At 48.6% G+C, this 20,237-nt stretch overlaps 1 protein-coding gene across 1 annotated transcript in view; it reads left to right on the top strand.

Annotated features, from left to right (window-relative positions):
* The window catches only part of URM1 (ubiquitin related modifier 1), a 202,111-nt gene that overhangs the window by 129,249 nt on the left and 52,625 nt on the right, over window positions 1-20,237 (top strand). Inside the window, exon 4 of the mRNA XM_069609142.1 lies at window positions 9,567-9,615. Coding sequence (XP_069465243.1) covers window positions 9,567-9,615 — 49 coding nt within the window. The remainder of the gene's footprint in view (window positions 1-9,566; window positions 9,616-20,237) is intronic.

Raw genomic sequence — 20,237 nt, 5'->3', positions numbered from 1 at the left:
CATCCAGAACAGGACTGCGAGACTTGTCCTTGGCCTCAAGCCCTCGGATCGTATCCCTCCAGCTCTGAAATCTCTCCATTGGCTCCCAGTGGATGCAAGGATTACATTTAAAACCCTCTGCATTGTCCACAAGGCTTTCTGGGGACTGGATCCAAAATACCTTCAGCTATCCCTCCACAAATACCTCCCCCCTTGAGATCTTTGCTCCTCTACCTCTAACTCCCTCGGTCTTCGGCTGGGGCCTCCCTCTGGAACAGCCTCCCTGCCAATCTAGTACTTGAGAACCATCTCCGGTCCGGAAGAACCTCAAGACCTTCCTCTTTGCTTCTGCCTTTGCGCCCCCTCTTCCCTGCTGATCTGTTCTCTCTTGGCACCGTGCACCTGGCCACCCTCTGTTCTTCAGGCCCAGGTACCTGCTACCATGCCACCCTCCCGCATTGCCGCCAGGCCACCCCTTGCACTGGGACACATACAGTCCCTCACCCCCCACCACTCCCCATTTTCTTCTTTTTATGCACTTATCAGACTTACACAGTTCTGCTGCCTTAAACACAGCACTTGCCACTTGCTGGCTGCACTACCACCCTTTATTGCCTCTATTATCTATGTATTTGTATTTATTATTATTTATCTGTTCTCCTCTGCTCTGCACTTTCCACTCTTCCCCCTTCCATGCACTTTTCCCCTCCCCCTCTCCCATGCACTTGCACGTTCTCAATGTCACTGGGTCTAGTAAGATCGCTGTTGTGTTAACCCCTGTTCCCCTCCCTTGCCTTGTTGCGCTCTGAAACACTTGTTTACGAGGGCAATAGAAATAAAATATCATATCATATCCCTGTCACTGTATCATCTGAGCCCATCCCTTCAATGCCATCCCTGTACCCTTCACTGGACCTGCTGATCCCATCTCTTGTATGACGTCACTTCCTCTGTATCAACTGGGCCCATCCCTTCAATGCCATCGCTGTTCCCTTCATTGATCCGGCTCAACCCATCCATGCCATCCCTGTCACTGCATCAGCTGATGCCATCCCTTCTATTCCATCCCTATACCCTTCACTGGACCTGCTGATCCCATCTCTTGTATGACATCACTTCCTCTGTATCAGCTGCACCCATCCCTTCTATACCATTTCTGTTTCTGTTACTGCACACGTTGATCCCCTCTCTTCCCCCTTTTTCTGTTCCCTTCACTCCACCTGTTGATCCCCTCTCTTCCCTTTTTTTCTGTTCCATCACGGCACCTGTTGATCCCCTCTCTTCCTTCCTTGTATGTTTCCATCACTCTGCCTGTTGATCCCCCTCTCTCCCCCTTTTTCTGTTCCCTTCACTCCACCTGTTGATCCCCTCTCTTCCCTCTTTTTCTGTTCCCATCACAGTGCCTGTTGATCCCCTCTCTTCCCTCTTTGTATGTTCCCGTCACTGCACCTGTTGATCCCCTCTCTTCCCTCTTTGTCTGTTCCTGTCACAGTGCCTGTTGATCCCCCCTCTCTTCTCTCTTTGTCTGTTCCCGTCACTGCGCCTGTTGATCCCCTCTCTTCCCTCTTTGTCTGTTCCCGTCACTGCGCCTGTTGATCCCCCTCTCTTCTCTCTTCCCGTCACTGCACCTGTTGACCCCCCTCTCTTCCCTCTGTCTGTTCCCGTCACACTGCCTGTTGATCCCCTCTCTTCCCTCTTTGTCTGTCCCCGTCACTGCGCCTGTTGATCCCCCTCTCTTCCCTCTGTCTGTTCCCGTCACTGTGCCTGTTCATCCTCTCTCTTCCCTCTTTGTCTGTTCCTGTCACTGCGCCTGTTGATCCCCTCTCTTCCCTCTTTCTGTTCCCGTCACTGCGCCTGTTGATCCTCTCTCTTCCCTCTTTGTCTGTTCCTGTCACTGTGCCTGTTGATCCCCTCTCTTCTCTCTTTGTCTGTTCCCGTCACTGCGCCTGTTGATCCCCCTCTCTTCCCTCTTTGTCTATTCCCGTCACAGTGCTTGTTGATCCCCTCTCTTCCCTCTTTGTCTGTTCCCATCACTGCTTTGTTTGTTTGTTTATCTTATTTCTATAGCGCTCCGGACCCGGGAGTAAAAGGGCGCTTAAGACAGGTTACAAGGCACAGTACATGGTAATTAGCAGTGGTACATTAGCAGAGGTTATATACAGTATATACAGACAGTGGTAGTTAATGCATACAGTAATGACATACATGAGGCATGTACAATATATACAGATTATGGCTAGGTCTAGCTTAAGGTTGACTTTTTGTCAGTAGCCACCCAATAGCAAGTTTCCTGAATGACTGGAAGGAATTGGATGATTTGATGTTCAGGGGCAGGGTGTTCCAGAGTTGGGAGGCGAGGACTGTGAAGCTCGAACCTCCGGCTCTTTTAGAGATAAATCTGGGCACTGTGAGGCATAAAGTGTTGGAGGATATAGTGGTTCTGATGGACGGGGTCATGGTGAATTTGTTAGTAAGGTAGGGAGGGGCTAGGTGGTTGAGGGCTTTGTAAGTGAGGCAGAGAGTCTTTAAATCAATTTTTTGTTGAATGGAGAGCCATTTGCATGCGATTCTAGTGGCGGAAATATGCTCCGGCCTAGGGTTGTTAAGTGCTGCTCGTAGCGCATTGTTTTGAAGAACCTGGAGTTTATTGATTATAGATTGGTTGGCACCTAGGTAGAGGCTGTTGCAGTAGTCTAGCTTAGATTGTATGAGAGCTCTAGCTAGCGTAAGGCAGCTATTAGTGGAGAGAAAGTGTCTGCAGGCTCTAATTAGTTTCCCTGTATAAGCGGTAGCTGAGGCGGTGAGTTGACTTGTTTGGTGAGGTTAATATTGGCATCAAGATAAAAGCCGAGTGTTTTCACATTTTTGGCGACAGGGATGGTGTTGCCATCGATGATGATATTGGAGTAGTCGGGGCTCAGTTTTTGTAAGTTGTTGGGTGAACCGACAAGGAGCAGTTCAGTTTTCTCGTCATTCAGGCAGAGGCCGTGTGTGGCCATCTAGGCCTGAATGACGGAGAAGATTTCATTGATCCTAGTGACATCAGCATTGTAATTGACAGAGACGGTGAGGAGTATCTGGGTGTCATCAACCACGTAGTTTGTGTAGGTGACACCCAGACGATCCAGTTTATCAAAGAGAGGCTTTGTAAAGATATTGTATAGGGTGGGGGGAAACACAAGAGCCTTGTGGGACGCCACAGGTGATGGGGTCTGCTGCTGCCACCAGGGAAAACACCCTCATGGTTCTATTGGCGAAGAAGGATTGTATCCACGTGACAGCAGGGGGGAGAAATGGGCAGCAGAGGAGAGGTGGTTACAGAGTATTTTATGGTCGACCAGGTCGAAGGCTGCTGAGAGATCTAGGAGGAGTAGGATGGCCGCCTTACCCTTATCTTTAATGTCATCAATCTGACCTTTGAGATCAACAAGGGCAGTTTCTGTTCCATGTTGAGGTCGAAGGCCAGATTGATACAATCCAAGTAGTTGGTTGGACTCTAAGTAATTCCGAATTTGCAGGTAAGCAACTCTGTCAAGGATTTTTAACAGGAAGGGAACGCTGGTGATAGGCATGTAATTAGTAGGAATGGCTGGGTCCAGGGTCTGTTTATTTTAGAAGAGGGAGGACCCATGACTGTTTCAAATTGTTAGGTACTAAGTTAGTGGAGAATGATAGGTTTATTAGCTTGGAGATGAATGGGGAGAGATCTCTTGCTGCATGTTTTATAATCTGTGCAGGGCAACTGTCCCCTTTGCAGTTTGACGGTTTGAGAGAGGTTATGATTTTTTGCACTTCCAGTATGGTTACCTATTTGAAGGTGAAGCCGTGGTTAGTATTGGTGGTGGTGGGTGAGCTAGGGGTAGGGGGTTACGACTGGAGAGTTGTAGTCTTTTGTTTTCAATTTTCGTTTGCAGGCCAGTGATTTTGTTCGCATAATTGGTCTTTCACGGACGTGTCCGTCGGTGGATTGGGGGGGTTTCTAGCTCCTTCAAGATGGTGAAGAGTTCTTTAGTACTGGAACTTGCATTGTTTATTCTTACATTGTAGGTTTCCTTTTTTGTACAGATTATTTCTTTTTTATAGAGGGAGGATGCGTTTGTGAGATTAGTTTTGTGTTCCTCTGATGGATTCATTTTCCATAGGGTTTCCATTTTGGTTTTATTATTTCTTAGTATTTTAAGTTCAGGTGTGTACCAAGAGTTAAGATGGGCTCTGGGTTTACCTTTACGTAATTTTAATGGGGCAACAGTGTCAATTGCTTTGGTCATGGTGTCATTGTAGGTGTCTACTAGTAGGTTGAGGTCGGATGTGTCGGGGATCGTGTTTAGGATGGGTAGAACCAGTGGAGTGATGGCTTCCACGGTAATGTTGCGCTTGTTTCTAGTCAGGCATGCTGGTGCAGGGGGGCACTGTATATGGTGCTATTGTCAAATGATAGTAGGAAATGGTCAGTCCATATAAGTGGTTGGGGGTCCTTGCAAATGATATTACAGTTATGGGCAGCGGGCCAGTCTATGGTTCTACCTTTCTGATGGGTAGGTAGGGTGTTGAGTTGTGTGTAGTTGTGTTCGGAGAGGGTGTTAGCAAGGGAGGACGCAAGGATGTCATGAGGATCATTGGATCCCAAGTTAATGTCACCTAGAATAATATTTTGTGAGAGAGGTTTGGATTTCTCTGCTATGAGGGAGGTTATATCTTCCTCAAAGGTGCCTGTGGGGGCCGGGGGTCTGCATATTAGTTCCAGGGTGATAGTATTCTTAGGGGTGGTTTGTATTTTAATAGAGAGGTGCTTGCATGATTTTAGTGGAGGGGCAGTAACAGATCTAATGTCAAGCAAGGTTTTGAATATGAGCGCTACACCTCCTCCGCGAGCATTGGGTCTGTCGGCTCTGAGGATAGAATAATTGTCAGGAACCGCAAGAGTTAGATAAGGACCTGCTGCAGCATGGAGCTATGTTTCTGTAATGTCAAGGAAGTCGAGGTCTGCTGAGCAGATGATGTTGGCGATTTCGGTGGGGTGAGCAACGAGGGATCTGACATTAAGTAGGGCTCCTTTTAGTGGCACAGTGTTTGCATTGGTATTGGCAATGTTGTTGGTGACTTTAGTCGTAGGAGTAGTGGGCACTTTGCTGGGTGAGGTGAGAAGTCTGCAGCCTAGTCTGTTGTTACGGGTAGTAATGTTAGGGTTGGCTGTGAGGTGATGTTCTGGTGTTTTAAGTGAGTTCTGGTTGATGTCAGTAGTGACCACTTTGGTGAGGTCAGAAAGGTTGGGTGGAGGGTTGCCTGAAGTGACGCTAATTTTAGCGGTGTGGTAAGTAGGGGCATTGTGGGGGAATGGAGGCAGGGTGGGCAGGAAGGGTGTGGGGCAGGGAATGGGGTGGTGTCTAGGGCAGCCAAGCTTGGCTAGACCATTGCTGAGCAGGATGTAGCTTTTTCTACTACATGGCGTGTGATTGGGCATGTGTCAGGAAGGTCTGTAATCTCCTCTTCCTCCTGAGATGCCCCTGACTCCCTTTCCTCCCCTTCCTCCTCACCTCGAAGTCTCCGGCGTTGAGTCAGCTTCGGGTTGTCCTTTGTTCGAGTCTTCACCCCTTTTTTTTGAAGATAGGGACGGCCGAGGTAGGACGCCACAGTGACACCCTTTGGGTGATCTGTGGCAACCATCCTCGGTCGCTGGTCAATGGGGAAAAAGCCAGTGGCACAAAAAACCCCAGAAGAGTTGAATCTTCAAGCGCAGTGTGGTAGCTATCAACACACTCCAGAGGCAGCAGCAGAGGGAGAGGAACTGGTTGACATAGTCCGAATATTAGAACAAGCTCCAACGAGATTCGGGTATGAGATCAGGTAAGTAGAATATAGTTCCAGTACAGATAGTCAGAAGAGGGCTAGGCGAGGCAATCCACAAGACAGGCAGTGGTTGGTACACAGGGATTTCAGGCAGGATGCACTTCCGATACTGGATAAGCAGATGAGGGCTAGGCGAGGCAATCCACAAGACAGGCAGCGGTCAGCACACAGAGATATCATGCAGGATAGGTACAGATAAGGGCTATCAGAAGAGGGCAAAGCGAGGCAAGCACAAGACTGGAAGGAAGGAAGACGGAAAGAACAACAGAGTAAGTAAAGAGAGAAATACGAAGGAAGTAAACACAAGACGGGAGGGAGGAAGGATGAGATACGGGAATGGAACAGGCAAAGGAGGAGGAGAAAAGATTGCGGGGGAACCCCGACTAAAGGTACGGAGACAAGGGAAGAAAAAGGGGCGAAAAAAGAATAGAAGGGCAAACGGGCGGAAAAAAGGAAAACTACACGAAAAACGGCAGCGCCGGCAGAACAGGACGAAATACTGTACGTTGTAACGCACCCGACCCCGGAAGTGAAAGGAATAAATCCCGGTGTCGGGAACGTCGCAAGGACAGCTAGACCTACACAGCGCGTTTCCCAAAACGTGATTGAACCAGCAATGGCGGGCGCAGCCTCCACTTCTTCCAAAGCCGCCAGGTTCCCTGAGGCGTGACAGCATGACACAGAAGGGGAACATGATGAGGATGAGCCAGGCGGCATAGTTCGGAGGCAATGTTGGGGCGTGATGCTAAAGGGATGCTAGATACTGTTGGCTGGGCTCATACATGTAAGACTAGTGGGCAGTTACAGGCGGTTAGGCGTGTACGGGTACAGCTTAGCCTATGTAGTTGACAGGGTGGACGGAGTAAGTTATACTGGTGGTCTAACAAGTAATTACTTCTGGTGAGCTAGTGGCATCTATATGTGAATTTGCTAGAACAGGCAATCTAATAGCAGATATACGGGAACAGGCAGCCTAAAAGCAAATGTGCTAAAACAGGCAGCCTAAAAGCAAACGTGCTAGAACAGGCAGCCTAAAAGCAAACGTGCTAGAACAGGCAACCTAAAAGCAAACGTGCTAGAACAGGCAGCCTAAAAGCAAACGTGCTAGAACAGGCAACCTAAAAGCAAATGTACTAGAACAGGCAGCCTAAAAGCAAATGTGCTAGAACAGGCAAACTAAAAGCAAGTTTTGCTAGAGCAGGAAGGAGTGGGTGGGCTGGTGGCTAGTAGATTCATAACAGGCGACCTGAATACGGGTTCCGAGGACAAGAATAGCTGAGGCAACAGGCAAGGATAGTTGGTAGTTTGTATGGGTGAATAAAATCAGTTCAACTAGTATTAGTCAGTATAGTGAGGATCAGTATTGGCAGTATGTCACAGTGGAGCGCATATACGCAGGAATAGTGCCAGGTGTAAGCCACTAGAGTACTGTGCAGTACTGTGCAGTACAGTGCAGGGATGGTTGTGCATGGGCGCATGAGGCATTGCAACTAATGCAGAGAATCATAAGGAACAGTGGCGAGTGCAATCGTGTGCGAGCTTGCACAGTTGGGGTTCACTTGAGTATATGAGGGGGGAACTGGCGCTCTCATGTAGGGACATGGAGGAAAAAGGGAGTATCAGGCCAATTCTAGCAGGCATACATGTTGGATCGTCTAGATTCGATTTAGCTGCAATCGGGGCTAAAGTAGAGCCAGAGCCAGTTACAATAAACATAACATTAAATCAACTAGATTCGTTTTTTCTGAAATCAAGTCAGAGGTAGTAAAAATGCAGCAAAAAGGGGCAGTGATCAGGCAGGTTACAACAGTCTAGATGCAACTGCTAGGGGATTTCAGGTAGTCGAGCAGAATCAGGCTGCTTTGAGTGCAAATCACTAATGTCAAACGATCAAGGTACAGGCAGATGGGTCAATCATCAATCATTCACAGCGCAATTTCCACTTGTAAGATAGTCCAGCAATGAGCGCTTTTACACACTATATGCCATTTTCTCGTGTGCTGCAAGCAAATGTGGTAATAGTCAGCCCTAGGGGGCATGTAACTGGACAATGCGTCACAGTGATTAAACAATGTGAGCGAAAAAAGTTACCTGGTGTGAGACAGGCAGGGGGTCTGGCAGACGGCAGACTCGGGCACTAACAGGCATCGAACCGGTGCTGGCCTTGTAGCAGTGAGCCTTGATGAATGTGGGCAGCCAGTGGGGGATAGAATAGGCAGGGCAGCCTATCGGTGTGGCTTGCAGGAGTGTCCTTAAGCAGACTGGCCAGGCCTTGGAAAAGCAGTCGCCCATTTTAAACATCAAGTACCTCATGTACTCCAATGGCGAGTCCGGTGCGGGAGCGCTATTTCAGGCAATTTGGTGGTAATGAAGCAGCACGTGAGCCCGACTTTGCTTCAAATATGAAGTGCTTCAATAAAAGATGCGGAGACAATTTTCAGGTTGCATCCGCAACTGCGCCTGTTGATCCCCTCTTTTTCTGTTCCTGTCACTGCACCTGTTGATCCCCTCTTTTTCTGTTCCTGTCACTGCACCTGTTGATCCCCTCTTTTTCTGTTCCTGTCACTGCACCTGTTGATCCCCTCTTTTTCTGTTCCTGTCACTGCACCTGTTGATCCCCTCTTTTTCTGTTCCTGTCACTGCACCTGTTGATCCCCTCTCTTTCCTCTTTGTCTGTTCCCGTCACTGCACCTGTTGATCCCCTCTTTTTCCTCTTTGTCTGTTCCCGTCACTGCACCTGTTGATCCCCTCTTTTTCCTCTTTGTCTGTTCCCGTCACTGCACCTGTTGATCCCCTCTTTTTCCTCTTTGTCTGTTCCCGTCACTGCACCTGTTGATCCCCTCTTTTTCCTCTTTGTCTGTTCCTGTCACTGCACCTGTTGATCCCCTCTCTTCCCTCTTTGTCTGTTCCCATCACTGCGCCTGTTCACCTCTCTTCTCTCTTTTTCTGTTCCCGTCACTGCACCTGTTGATCCCCTCTCTTCTCTCTGTCTGTTCCCGTCACTGCGCCTGTTGATCCCCTCTTCTCTCTTTGTCTGTTCCCATCACTGCACCTGTTGATCCCCTCTTTTCCCTCTTTGTTCCCGTCACTGCACCTGCTAATCCATTCACTTTTGTCTTCCCATCTATTTACCATCTGGTTGCCTTCCTTATCATCCCTTCTCTTGTCTTCAGTACCTCTCTCGTTTAGTTTCATTTCTTAATGCTTAAAAACTGATCCTGCTTCTTCCCAATGGAGACTCCCTCTCGCCATTTCTGTCACTGAGGCCCTGTTTAGCTTCACAGCCTGAGACCTGCCCTGCACCATTCACTCTAGTGCCTGTGCCATCACTCTTAGGAAACTGCATATCACTGTCCATGTAATCATTTCTGCCCATACCTCTTTCCTGACCCATGTGCCTAGGGAGCTGCGGCCCTTCCCTTGATGGCGCACCAGCCCTTGTTTCTCCAAGGCATTTCTTGCGGCCAATATGGGCTTCATGTCAGTTCTTGCGGCCATGATCATTGACGCAGTACATTGACTCTCCCATGGCACTTCCTGAGCCCTTGGGATGGTCGACCCGGCATGACTAGTTTCTTCCTTATCCGCTCTTGGCGCCTTTGGCCACTACATGGTGGGTTCCCATGCCTTGTTTCTAGTGTCTTGGCTACATTTGTGCTCTGTTTCAAATTCTGTGATTCCTTGGACTCTTAAATGCTTGTGTTGCTATGTCTAACTCACTCAATCTGTTTTGCTCGCAGGCGACCAGGGATCCTGGTGCTGATCAACGACGCTGACTGGGAGTTGATGGTTGGTATTCTTACAGACCTTCCCTTTGTGAAGTTCTCTGTGTGACCCCATTTGTTTTTGTTTCAGGGGGAACATCAGGTAGTGTTGCTAAGAGAGTTTCCATATCTTCCAGACCCGGCTGTCCGGCCCAGCATCGGTGCAGATTGTAAAAGGAAGTGAAATTGGGTTGAAGAGCCACTCTCCAATTCCAGAGCCACTCTCCAATCCCAGAGCCACTAACCGATTCCAGAGCCAGCCACTAACCGATTCCAGAGCCAGCCACTAACCGATTCCAGAGCCAGCCACTAACCGATTCCAGAGCCAGCCACTAACCGATTCCAGAGCCAGCCCCTAACGGATCCCAGAGCCCCTAACGGATCCCAGAGCCACTAACCGATTCCAGAGCCAGCCACTATCCAATCCCAGAGCCACTATCCAATCCCAGAGCCACTATCCAATCCCAGAGCCACTATCCAATCCCAGAGCCACTATCCAATCCCAGGGCCACTATCCAATCCCAGAGCCACTAACCGATCCCAGAGCCACTAACCGATTCCAGAGCCAGCCTCTAACCGATTCCAGAGCCAGCCTCTAACCGATTCCAGAGCCAGCCTCTAACCGATTCCAGAGCCAGCCTCTAACCGATTCCAGAGCCACTAACCGATTCCAGAGCCACTAACCGATCCCAGAGCCAGCCAGTAACCGATTCCAGAGCCACTAACCAATTCCAGAGCCACACACTAATGGATCCCAGAGCCCCTAACGGATCCCAGAGCCCCTAACGGATCCCAGAGCCACTAACCGATCCCAGAGCCAGCCCCTAACCGATCCCAGAGCCACTAACCGATCCCAGAGCCACTAACCGATCCCAGAGCCACTAGCCGATTCCAGAACGAGCCACTAACCACTCCTAGAGCACCAAGCCCAGAGCCACTAGCCGATTCCAGAGCCACTAGCCGATTCCAGAGTCACTAGCCGATTCCAGAGCCAGCCACTATCCAATCCCAGAGCCACTATCCAATCCCAGAGCCAGTATCCAATCCCAGAGCCAGCCTCTAACTGATTCCAGAGCCAGCCCCTAACGGATCCCAGAGCCCCTAACGGATCCCAGAGCCACTAACCGATTCCAGAGCCACTAACCAATCCCAGAGCCACTAACCGATTCCAGAGCCAGCCTCTAACCGATTCCAGAGCCAGCCTCTAACCGATTCCAGAGCCAGCCCCTAACGGATCCCAGAGCCACTAACCGATTCCAGAGCCAGCCACTATCCAATCCCAGAGCCACTATCCAATCCCAGAGCCAGTATCCAATCCAGAGCCAGTATCCAATCCAGAGCCACTAACCGATTCCAGAGCCAGCCTCTAACCGATTCCAGAGCCAGCCTCTAACTGATTCCAGAGCCAGTAACCGATTCCAGAGCCACTAACCGATCCCAGAGCCAGCCAGTAACCGATTCCAGAGCCACTAACCAATTCCAGAGCCACTCTCCAATTACAGAGCCACACACTAACGGATCCCAGAGCCCCTAACGGATCCCAGAGCCCCTAACGGATCCCAGAGCCACTAAACAATCCCAGAGCCCCTAACCGATACCAGAGCCAGCCCCTAACCGATCCCAGAGCCACTAACCGATCCCAGAGCCACTAACCAATCCCAGAGCCACTAGCCGATTCCAGAACGAGCCACTAACCACTCCTAGAGCACCAAGCCCAGAGCCACTAGCCGATTCCAGAGTCACTAGCCGATTCCAGAGTCACTAGCCGATTCCAGAGCCAGCCACTAACCAATCCCAGAGCCACTATCCAATCCCAGAGCCAGTATCCAATCCCAGAGCCAGTATCCAATCCAGAGCCACTATCCAATCCCAGAGCCACTATCCAATCCCAGAGCCACTAACCAATCCCAGAGCCACTAACCGATTCCAGAGCCAGCCTCTAACCGATTCCAGAGCCAGCCCCTAACGGATCCCAGAGCCCCTAACGGATCCCAGAGCCACTAACCGATTCCAGAGCCAGCCATTATCCAATCCCAGAGCCACTATCCAATCCCAGAGCCACTATCCAATCCCAGAGCCCCTAACCGATACCAGAGCCAGCCCCTAACCGATCCCAGAGCCACTAACCGATCCCAGAGCCACTAACCAATCCCAGAGCCACTAGCCGATTCCAGAACGAGCCACTAACCACTCCTAGAGCACCAAACCCAGAGCCACTAGCCGATCCCAGATGCCATTAATGGATTATGAGCTTAACTTTGAACTATGGGAATTTAGGTTTGATATGGTGGTTTTTTTGTTTTGCGTCTCCAAGGGCTCGAGTGGCAACTTGGGGAGCAGTGCTAGTATAATTTCCAGCTGTACCATATGGCACCACATCCAAGACTCTATCTTCTAAGATAATGCTAACAGCACTGTACAGAGATGAAAATAAATACTAAGCTACAAGGGGAGAATGTAACCTGAGCCAGAAATAGATGCACTTACGGTGCCACAATAACGGGCAAGAAAGAACCCTAAATGGACAAGCAGTTCATAAGTAACGCTACCAGAGGAAAGACCGGGCAAGGGACCCAACTGTGGCTGCATCGTGGGCTGTTTGAAATCCAGCGAGCCTTGCTACATGTAGCTGAGGGTTCAATCTTCTACACCTGTATTCCCGTGTGCTCAGAGCTGGCCTCAGTGCGCTTCCATCACTGTGACACGCAAGGGTTCTCACATCTGAAGACTGCATTCAGCTCTGATTTCTCTGCGCCCATGATCCTACAAGTGTTCTTTGGAAAAGATTCTCCCACTATCCCATGGAGCTCATTCCGATCATGACCAGACATGGACAGTTTGTTCCAGTAGGACGATTGTCACCCCAATCTCACCCCAAGCGCCAGAAAAGGCCACTTTGTGACAGTAGTCATGACACTAGCATGGTCCTGACCATTTCTGCAAGGGATTCAGCAAGCAAGAGGTTCACAATGCGGCCACAGATTTCAGGTTCGCTTGTGAACGCAGAATGACACAGAACTGCAGCAGGGATTGGGATCCCCGATAAGCAGCATTGGGAGGGAGCAGCCATACACGCGAGCTCCAGGGGGCCATAAGGACTAGCACAACTTTCAAAATTCGGACCCTGGAGCTCCAGGCCACCCGCAGGTAATTCGGACATTAGGAGCCACGCACGGGTAGGAGCAGGGGTCCATGGCAACTAACCCCAACAGCAGTGAGATCATTAATCCCGCACAGGCGGCGCCTCTGCAACCTACTGTTCCGCGTCGTGAGCAGAAGCCGAGTGTAAAAGTAGGCGTCTGTAGACCGTTATCAGTGTAGAAGGTGAAGGGAAAGAAAGGTGTTAGAGGAGTGTCGGGTACCAGTAGTGGCGCTTGGACACAAGGGCGGCATATTTTGGGGTATAGACTTTTATTGATCAAGAAAGGTTTGGAAAAAGGCTTCTCTATCCCCAAATCTAAGAGGGGTTTCCCCGCCTCAGAAGAACTTGCGAAAACAGTCAGGGTGTCCAAAAGTATAAAGTCTGTCCCAGTCACGTCCCCAAAACCCATCTCTGTCCCTCACCCTATAAACCATCAAAATGGTGCCAGGGTGATCTCATTCTAAAGAAATGAGTCTTCATCAGGGTAGCTAGCATACATGTACTCAGTCAGGGGGGCTTCCAAATGAATCAAGAAAAAAATGTTTCAATAGGGTCTTTTTCCCTTCCCCAAGACTTCAAAAGGACAAATGTCTTTTTATTTATTTTGGTATTTACATAGCACACAAAGCCCATAGGGATGTAGGTGCTTTTTCTTAAGAAATTAGTTACATTCAAGGTTACAGTTCTATATTTGTCTCCGGAGGATAGCTCAGCGGCACCGTGCTCGCCTTAGACGCAAGACGACACGGAGCAACACAGGTTCGAGTCTGCGTTTAGAAACCTCTGAGTATTAAGCGCTTTATAAATAACCTATCATATCATATAACATAAGGAGGTCTGGGAGTCCCTCTACAGGTACAAACACGGCCCATTGACCTGTTTCTGGCTGGATGGCCCCGAGAGAGTCTCAACCACGCTATAGCGGAAAGCACAGTGAGCTAAAGCGTGGTTGAGACCCTCCCGGGGGCCATCCACCATAGAACAGGTCAATGGCCGTGTTCGTACTGGTACAGGGTTTCCCAGACCTCTTTATGTATATCATATAACAATAGGGAAACCGGTTCCAATCTTATCTTACAATATTTCCAAATGTTCTGGAGCAGTTCTTAGTTGGATGAATTGCATGTGTCGTATGTGGTGTACCGGTGAGAACATGTCCAACGCACTGGCTGCATATCCTGTATGCCCTAACGCACCGGCGACAGACCGGTGCGTTAGGGCATACAGGATATGCAGCCAGTGCGTTGGACATGTTCTTGTAAGCGAACTGTGATAGACCTACTCTTATGTGTAGGTTAGTTGCGGGCGAGGGGGTGAACAGTCAGGTTTTGAGGCCCTCGCGGAACGACCATAATGATGTGTCTGTCCTCAGTGTTGGAGGCTTGTAATTCCAATGTTTGGCGGCAAGCACTGGGAAGCTGGAGCTGCCAGCTTTTTGACGGCTAAATCTGGGTATAGTGACTAGGCTGGTCGAAGGTGGATCAAGTGGGCCTATTGGATTGAGTTTTTGATATTTGATTGATTAGATATGCTGGGGCACTGTTAGAGAGGCTTTTGTGTCAGTGAGAGGATTTTAAATGTAATTCTATCTCATACTGGGAGCCAGCGGATGTTACGTCTATTTGACCAGATGTGTTCATGTTTGGGTATGTCGAGTGCTGCTCTGATCACATTGCTTTGTACAACTTGTAGTTTGCTGATATTTCAGGCATTAGATCCTGCAAAAAGAGAGTTGCAGTAATCAGTCCTGGATAGGATCACTGCTCTAGCAAGCGTGATGCATTTGTCAGGGGAAAGGAAGGGTCTGCTCGCTCTAATTATGAGACTATGCGATAACCTGCATTTTTAAGGTAAGTGCTGAGTCAACGTAGACACCTAGAGTTTTTATCTCCTTGGCAACTGTAATGATGTTGCCGTCAATGTTGAAGGCTTTGTATATTTGAGGTAGTTTGCTTAGTTTAGCTTGGCTACCTATGATGAGCATCTCATACAAAGCACAAAGGACTCTCCAAAATGTACAACGCGCTCTCAGTCCTAGGGTTCTCAACCCCCTTTGTTTGGGTGCGAATCCCAGACTCGCAGTACTTGAGGGGTCTTCATGTACTCTCCTGCCAAGACCCAGTTATCTCCTATATTGGATACAAGAAGGGTGAATATTGTCACACCACCATCCTGAAAGAATCCAGCCCCATCCAGGAGAATTCACCCCAATAAGGAAGAAATGAAAGTAATACTAATGGGGATAATCGTACAAACCCCATGAGCTACCCTGACGGCTAATGCCATAAGGAACTGCACCATAATTCACTACGGCATTAGGACCACACTGTTGCCACAATTACCCTACACCAAAACATGTGATTGTTCCAAGGATTTGAGCACAGGAAGAAGAGCAGAACTAGAATTGGAATCTGTGGCGCTACTAAGCGTGTGCATTCACCCATTCGCTGATCAGCATGTTATGAAACTTTCAGGTATCAGTTCTGTGACAGAATGGTAAAAAGGTAAAAAGGGCCTGCTAAGGATCTCGTTACAACTAATGCTGTCAATCAGAAACACTTTGTATTGTCTCGGAAATGTGGGCGTGTTTGTACTCACTGAATTGCCCTTGTACTATTGTCTATAAAATCACAATGTGTGCCTTGAAATGGCCCGTGCAAGAGCGAAACCATCCCAGGTGCCTCCACCTGGAGTATGCTAAATATTCAAACTTTACTTTACAGCTAATAAAAGCGCACTTATAACTCACCTTTTCAGGATATTGTTTTGAACAAAAGACTAGGCGCAAGCAACCTCCCATACTTACCATTTTCTTATCTCATATATTGACTTTCTTGTATAAGGCTTGAGAGTTACTCTCGATTTGGCTGTTCTCTGCAGCGTCTCGCGTGTTCCTTGTGGTCCGCTCTCTGCTCGACGTTGCTATGGATGAGGTAAGACGCCCCTGCGGTTATTTGGTACGCCAACTTCAGAATAGCCGGCTTCCGTGCATGCTCGCTCGTTCCTTCCTCAGAGAACGGCATCTTGTTTCTGTGTCGGTCTTGTATCGCCGTTCTCTGCTTCATAGCTGACAGCTTTGCTTTCCCGGCAATACCTGCCCTGAGGGATTCTCCTCTGGTTTTCAGCTGCGTTACATTTTAATTCCCGCGTTGGGAAAAGGCGCTGTCTTGAAGCAATCAGGACTAGACTGCTGACTTGGGTTTACCCGAGTGATCTTCCTGCTCCCAGTCCTCTTCTTCGTTTCATAATGCATGATTTCAGATGTAATAAGTCAATCTCAATGCTCGATAGATGGATCTTTAGTCTGAATTAATTCTTTTGAATAGTTTCACAATAAAAAACATTGGTTTCTATCAGGACAGATGGAAGGGACATGTTATACCTGAAAAGGGGTAATACTGCGTCTCTTGAAGATGGTAGTCCCATAAGGGGCTTCCCTTCACAGGTGAATCCTCGCCTGTGCACCGACCTCCCAGGGGGATTATTATACTGTGGACGCACCACCCTGGCCCCCTGGGAAAGGTCTCCCCCTAGGGAAGAAGGGACGACATCCTCAGATTGGCTGGATAGAAGAGTGTGAGTAGTAGAGAGAGAGGTAGGAGGAGGTAATCCAGGACAGAGCGGAGAGGAAGAGATTGAGGTGGTGCCAGTAGACCGCAAGGGCCTGATTAAGAAAGCAGCTTTGGCCAGGCCAAGCCAAGCGGGTCAAGGGCTGAAGAGGGGAGGGTGAAAGCTGGGATGCAAGGCAAAGCCTAAAGGCGCACGCAAAGAAAATGCATACAAACCAGAGAGAGACTTACTTTAATTTGTTATTGTTTATTAATTTTTTCATTTGTGAAGCGCCTAAACCCAGAGGCATCAAGGTGCTTTTTCAGATCCAGTTACACAAGTAAGACATCTTAGAAGAAATAGCCCTTTACGTACTTCTAGAATGCAATTACATTAACCCGCTAAGATCGATTAGCAGGTGTAGTCATGTCCATAATTAGGTAAACAACAGAGTTTACAGGGCGTTGCGGGAGGCCCAACATGATTGCTCTGCACTTAAGTGCAGGGGGAGGGAATTCCTGTGCTTATCGGCTTTAGCGGGAAAACTTGAGACTCCTGCCTTGCTCCGGTTAAACCTAAGAATCACAAGGTGATTTGCGTGCATTGACCTCTGTGGTTTGAAGGTTTGGCTCTCGCCATTCTTTGAGCCAGGTAGGCAGGCATTTGTGAGTGATCGAGAGCTTTCTGACAGTGATCCTCTTGCGAATGTGGGGCCAGTGGGCCTCCCTTTTGGCTCTGGAGATGTGTTCTCTTTTGGAGATATTGAGTGCAGAGCGCAGGGCATTGTTTTGGATAATCTGCATTTTGTTAATGTTTTGTTTGGACGTACCTATAAAGAGTACATTATAGTAGTACAGCCTTGCACCCATGATTGCTCGAGCAATAGTGAGGGAGCTGGAGGGTGTCAGGAATTGTCTATCGGTTTTGTTGTAAAGGCTGATGATGATGCAATAGCGTTCACTTGTCTTGTGAGCGAGAGAGTGGCGTCCAGATGGACCCCACGTGTTTTTACAGATGGTGAGACTGGGATCCGAATTCCATCAATGGTGAAGGATGTGAATTGAGAGTTGAGCATCCTAAGCGTTGCTGGGGTTCCTAACAGTAGCATCTCTGCCTTGCCATCGTTAAGGCATAGATCGATGCCATCCAGGCCTGGATTGTCATGTAGATTTTGTTGATGGTGAGGGAGTCTGTGAAGGATAGCTCAGGGGTAACACGCTCGCCTTGGAAGCAAGACAATGCAGTGCAACACATGTTCCAAACCTCTGGGTGTTAGGCACGTTATAAATAACCAACTATAAATTATTGACATAGTTGCTCTTCAGGGGGAGGAGGATCTGAGTGTCATCGGCATAGTTGGAGTAGGACATGGTGAATATGTTCTAGAGGGTGGTGGAGACACAGGGCCGGCAGTCAAGAGATTTAAGTATCCAAGTACTTCGGAGCATGCCCAAAGAGGCATTTGTGTGTAATGCATAGCACATGGAAGGTGATTCTGCTGTCGACCGGAAGCCAATGTACCGCTTTCCTAGCTGCCGGGACATGGTCCGTCCTGTGAAGACCCTCAACAATGCGTACCGCATTGTTTTGCACAACCTGTAGGTGAGTAAGGTCCTGTTTCGAGATACTAAGCAATAAGCGAGAGCAATAGTCCAGTTGGTGCCTATTGTTGCTCGTACAAACAGAGCACAATTAGTGGAGGAGAGAAAGGGCCACATCTGGACAAGCAGTTTCAGATGGTGGCAAGAACTAGACACAAGGCTGTTTACTCGTCCCTTCATGGTCAGTTCCTGGTCCAGACCTGTCCCTTCATGGTCAGTTCTTGGCCCAGAGTGACACAGAGGGGTTTGACCTTAGGTTGAGTAGGGATGCTACAACCATACATTTTGAGGGATTTGTACTCTAAGCTAAGTTTGCGTAGCTGTGATACTGTACCCAGAAACATCCGTTCTGTTTTAGAACTGTTAAGAGCGAGTTTGTTATCTTGCATCCAGGTCTTAAAATGGTCGTAAAATGTTCATAGGTGGAGCCCAGGACAGTGGAATCAGTGATATAGTGCCCTGTAAGTGGCACAAGACGCTGTGTGTCTTCTGCTTAGTTAGCCTAAATAATGCCAACCCTGTCCAGATGTTCAAACAACGGGAGAGTAAAGATGTTGAAAAGGGTTGGTGACACGCGTGAGCCCTGTGGGACCCCACAGGTGACCATGAATTATTCAGCCTGGGCATCCTTAAAAAGAAATCCTTGCTCTGCGTTCACCAAGAAAGATTTTACGCAGTCAGCTGCTGCTATTGAAAAATGTGCTGAAGTACGTAATCTCTCTGCCAGCAGGGTATGATCCACAAGGTCGAAGGTGGCAGAGAGATCGAGCAGCACCAGAAGGGACGTATTACCTCCTTCCATAGTCTGGAGTATGTTGGTCTTTAACTCCAGCAGCGTGGATTCGGTGCTGTTGGCGTGTCTAAAGACAGATTGTTTGTGGCCAAGAATGTCATGTTCGGTGAGGAAGGCCTCAATCTGCAGGTGTGCCACTCTGTCCAGAATCTTAAGCAGAGAGGGGACATTGGTGATGGGTCGATAATTGACTGGCAGGCCGGGATCAAAAGATGTTTTTTTCAGCATGGAGGAGATCCATGCCTGCTTGATAACACGTGGGACACAGTTTTCCCTGAATGAGGTATTCACAAACGTAATGATAAGATGGACCAGAAGTGGGGCACAAGATTTAACCGCAATAGCTAGACATATGTCATAGCCTTGAGACCAAAGATTTTGCAATGAATTCAAACTTGAAACGCTCGCTGGGAGAGAATTGAGCCAAGAGGATGGGTGGTGAACCCCACATCAAAATGGGGACCTGGGAATCGAACCTAGTGCGTTCTTGGAGAACCTGAGGGCCCACTAAATGCATCAAACAAGTGGGAATCTTGCGATTGGCTTACCCCCCTGAACCAGCAATGATCAGAAAAGTAACTGGTGTTACCGCAACCAACATCACGCTTGCAAGTGGGGGGTAAGTGGGTCATACAATGACTGCAGCCGGATAATTGACCCTGGAAATACGCTACCATCTGAAAGTTAAGCAATGACTGCCCAGGAGGGCCATGTGTGCCGACGACAGAGGGGTTCAGGATCCATGGCCCCAGACGACGCCTAGTGACTGCATCAAATCCTTCATGAAAGGTAAATAAATAAACCGATACAGGACTGGGTGTTCGGGCTTGGAACCCTAGCCCAACCTTGGAACCCTAGCCCAACCTTGGAGTAGTATACGTTCCTACAAGTAGTCCTTGCACTTGTTTTGTTGTTCATACGCCACCCACTTTCTCAAGGAGAAATATCCGTGTTCAGTTCTAGCCATAATCCAACCCCAATGCTTTAAGTATGATCAAATCTGTTTCTTTAACCTTTCACCTCAGTCTGAATTCATCAGATGATCCTTCGACATAGGAGACTGAATTGCAAAGCAAAGATTCTCTTCCTGCACTCTGTTATAAATACCTCAACTTCCCATCGGACCCAGTGGTCTGTTAACATGCAATTCGGAAATTAGCCCTGGTGGGTGGCTTTGGCAGCCCACCCCATTGATGGTAAACTGCTAAGGCACTGAGAGGTGTTTCCAAATGATTCTCAGCTCGAGGTGCACCTCTTCAAGGTAATAGGAACAACTATGAGTCTGCATTGTTTCATGTGTGCACCACCAAAGTCTGTGAGAGTGCCCGTCCATATCATGCAACACTCGGCTTCTCCTGTAACGACTTTGTTGCAAGCTCCTGTCTGGTGGCATGAGATCGCCTCTTGTTCACAGCACCGGTTTCGATTCATCACTCGAGTTGGGCGAATCATGTGTTCTGAGACTGTGTTTTCGAGCTCTGCAGCTCTGAATTAGGGGGAATTATTTGCATTTACTGCAGCTGGTGTTACTGTAGTTCAGGGAATGGAATGTGTTAGGCAGA

This window comes from Ambystoma mexicanum, chromosome 8 (assembly GCF_040938575.1).
Source record: "Ambystoma mexicanum isolate Mex_15411 chromosome 8, UKY_AmexF1_1, whole genome shotgun sequence".
Lineage (NCBI taxonomy): Eukaryota > Metazoa > Chordata > Amphibia > Caudata > Ambystomatidae > Ambystoma > Ambystoma mexicanum.
This window is presented reverse-complemented; position numbering and strand designations above follow the sequence as displayed.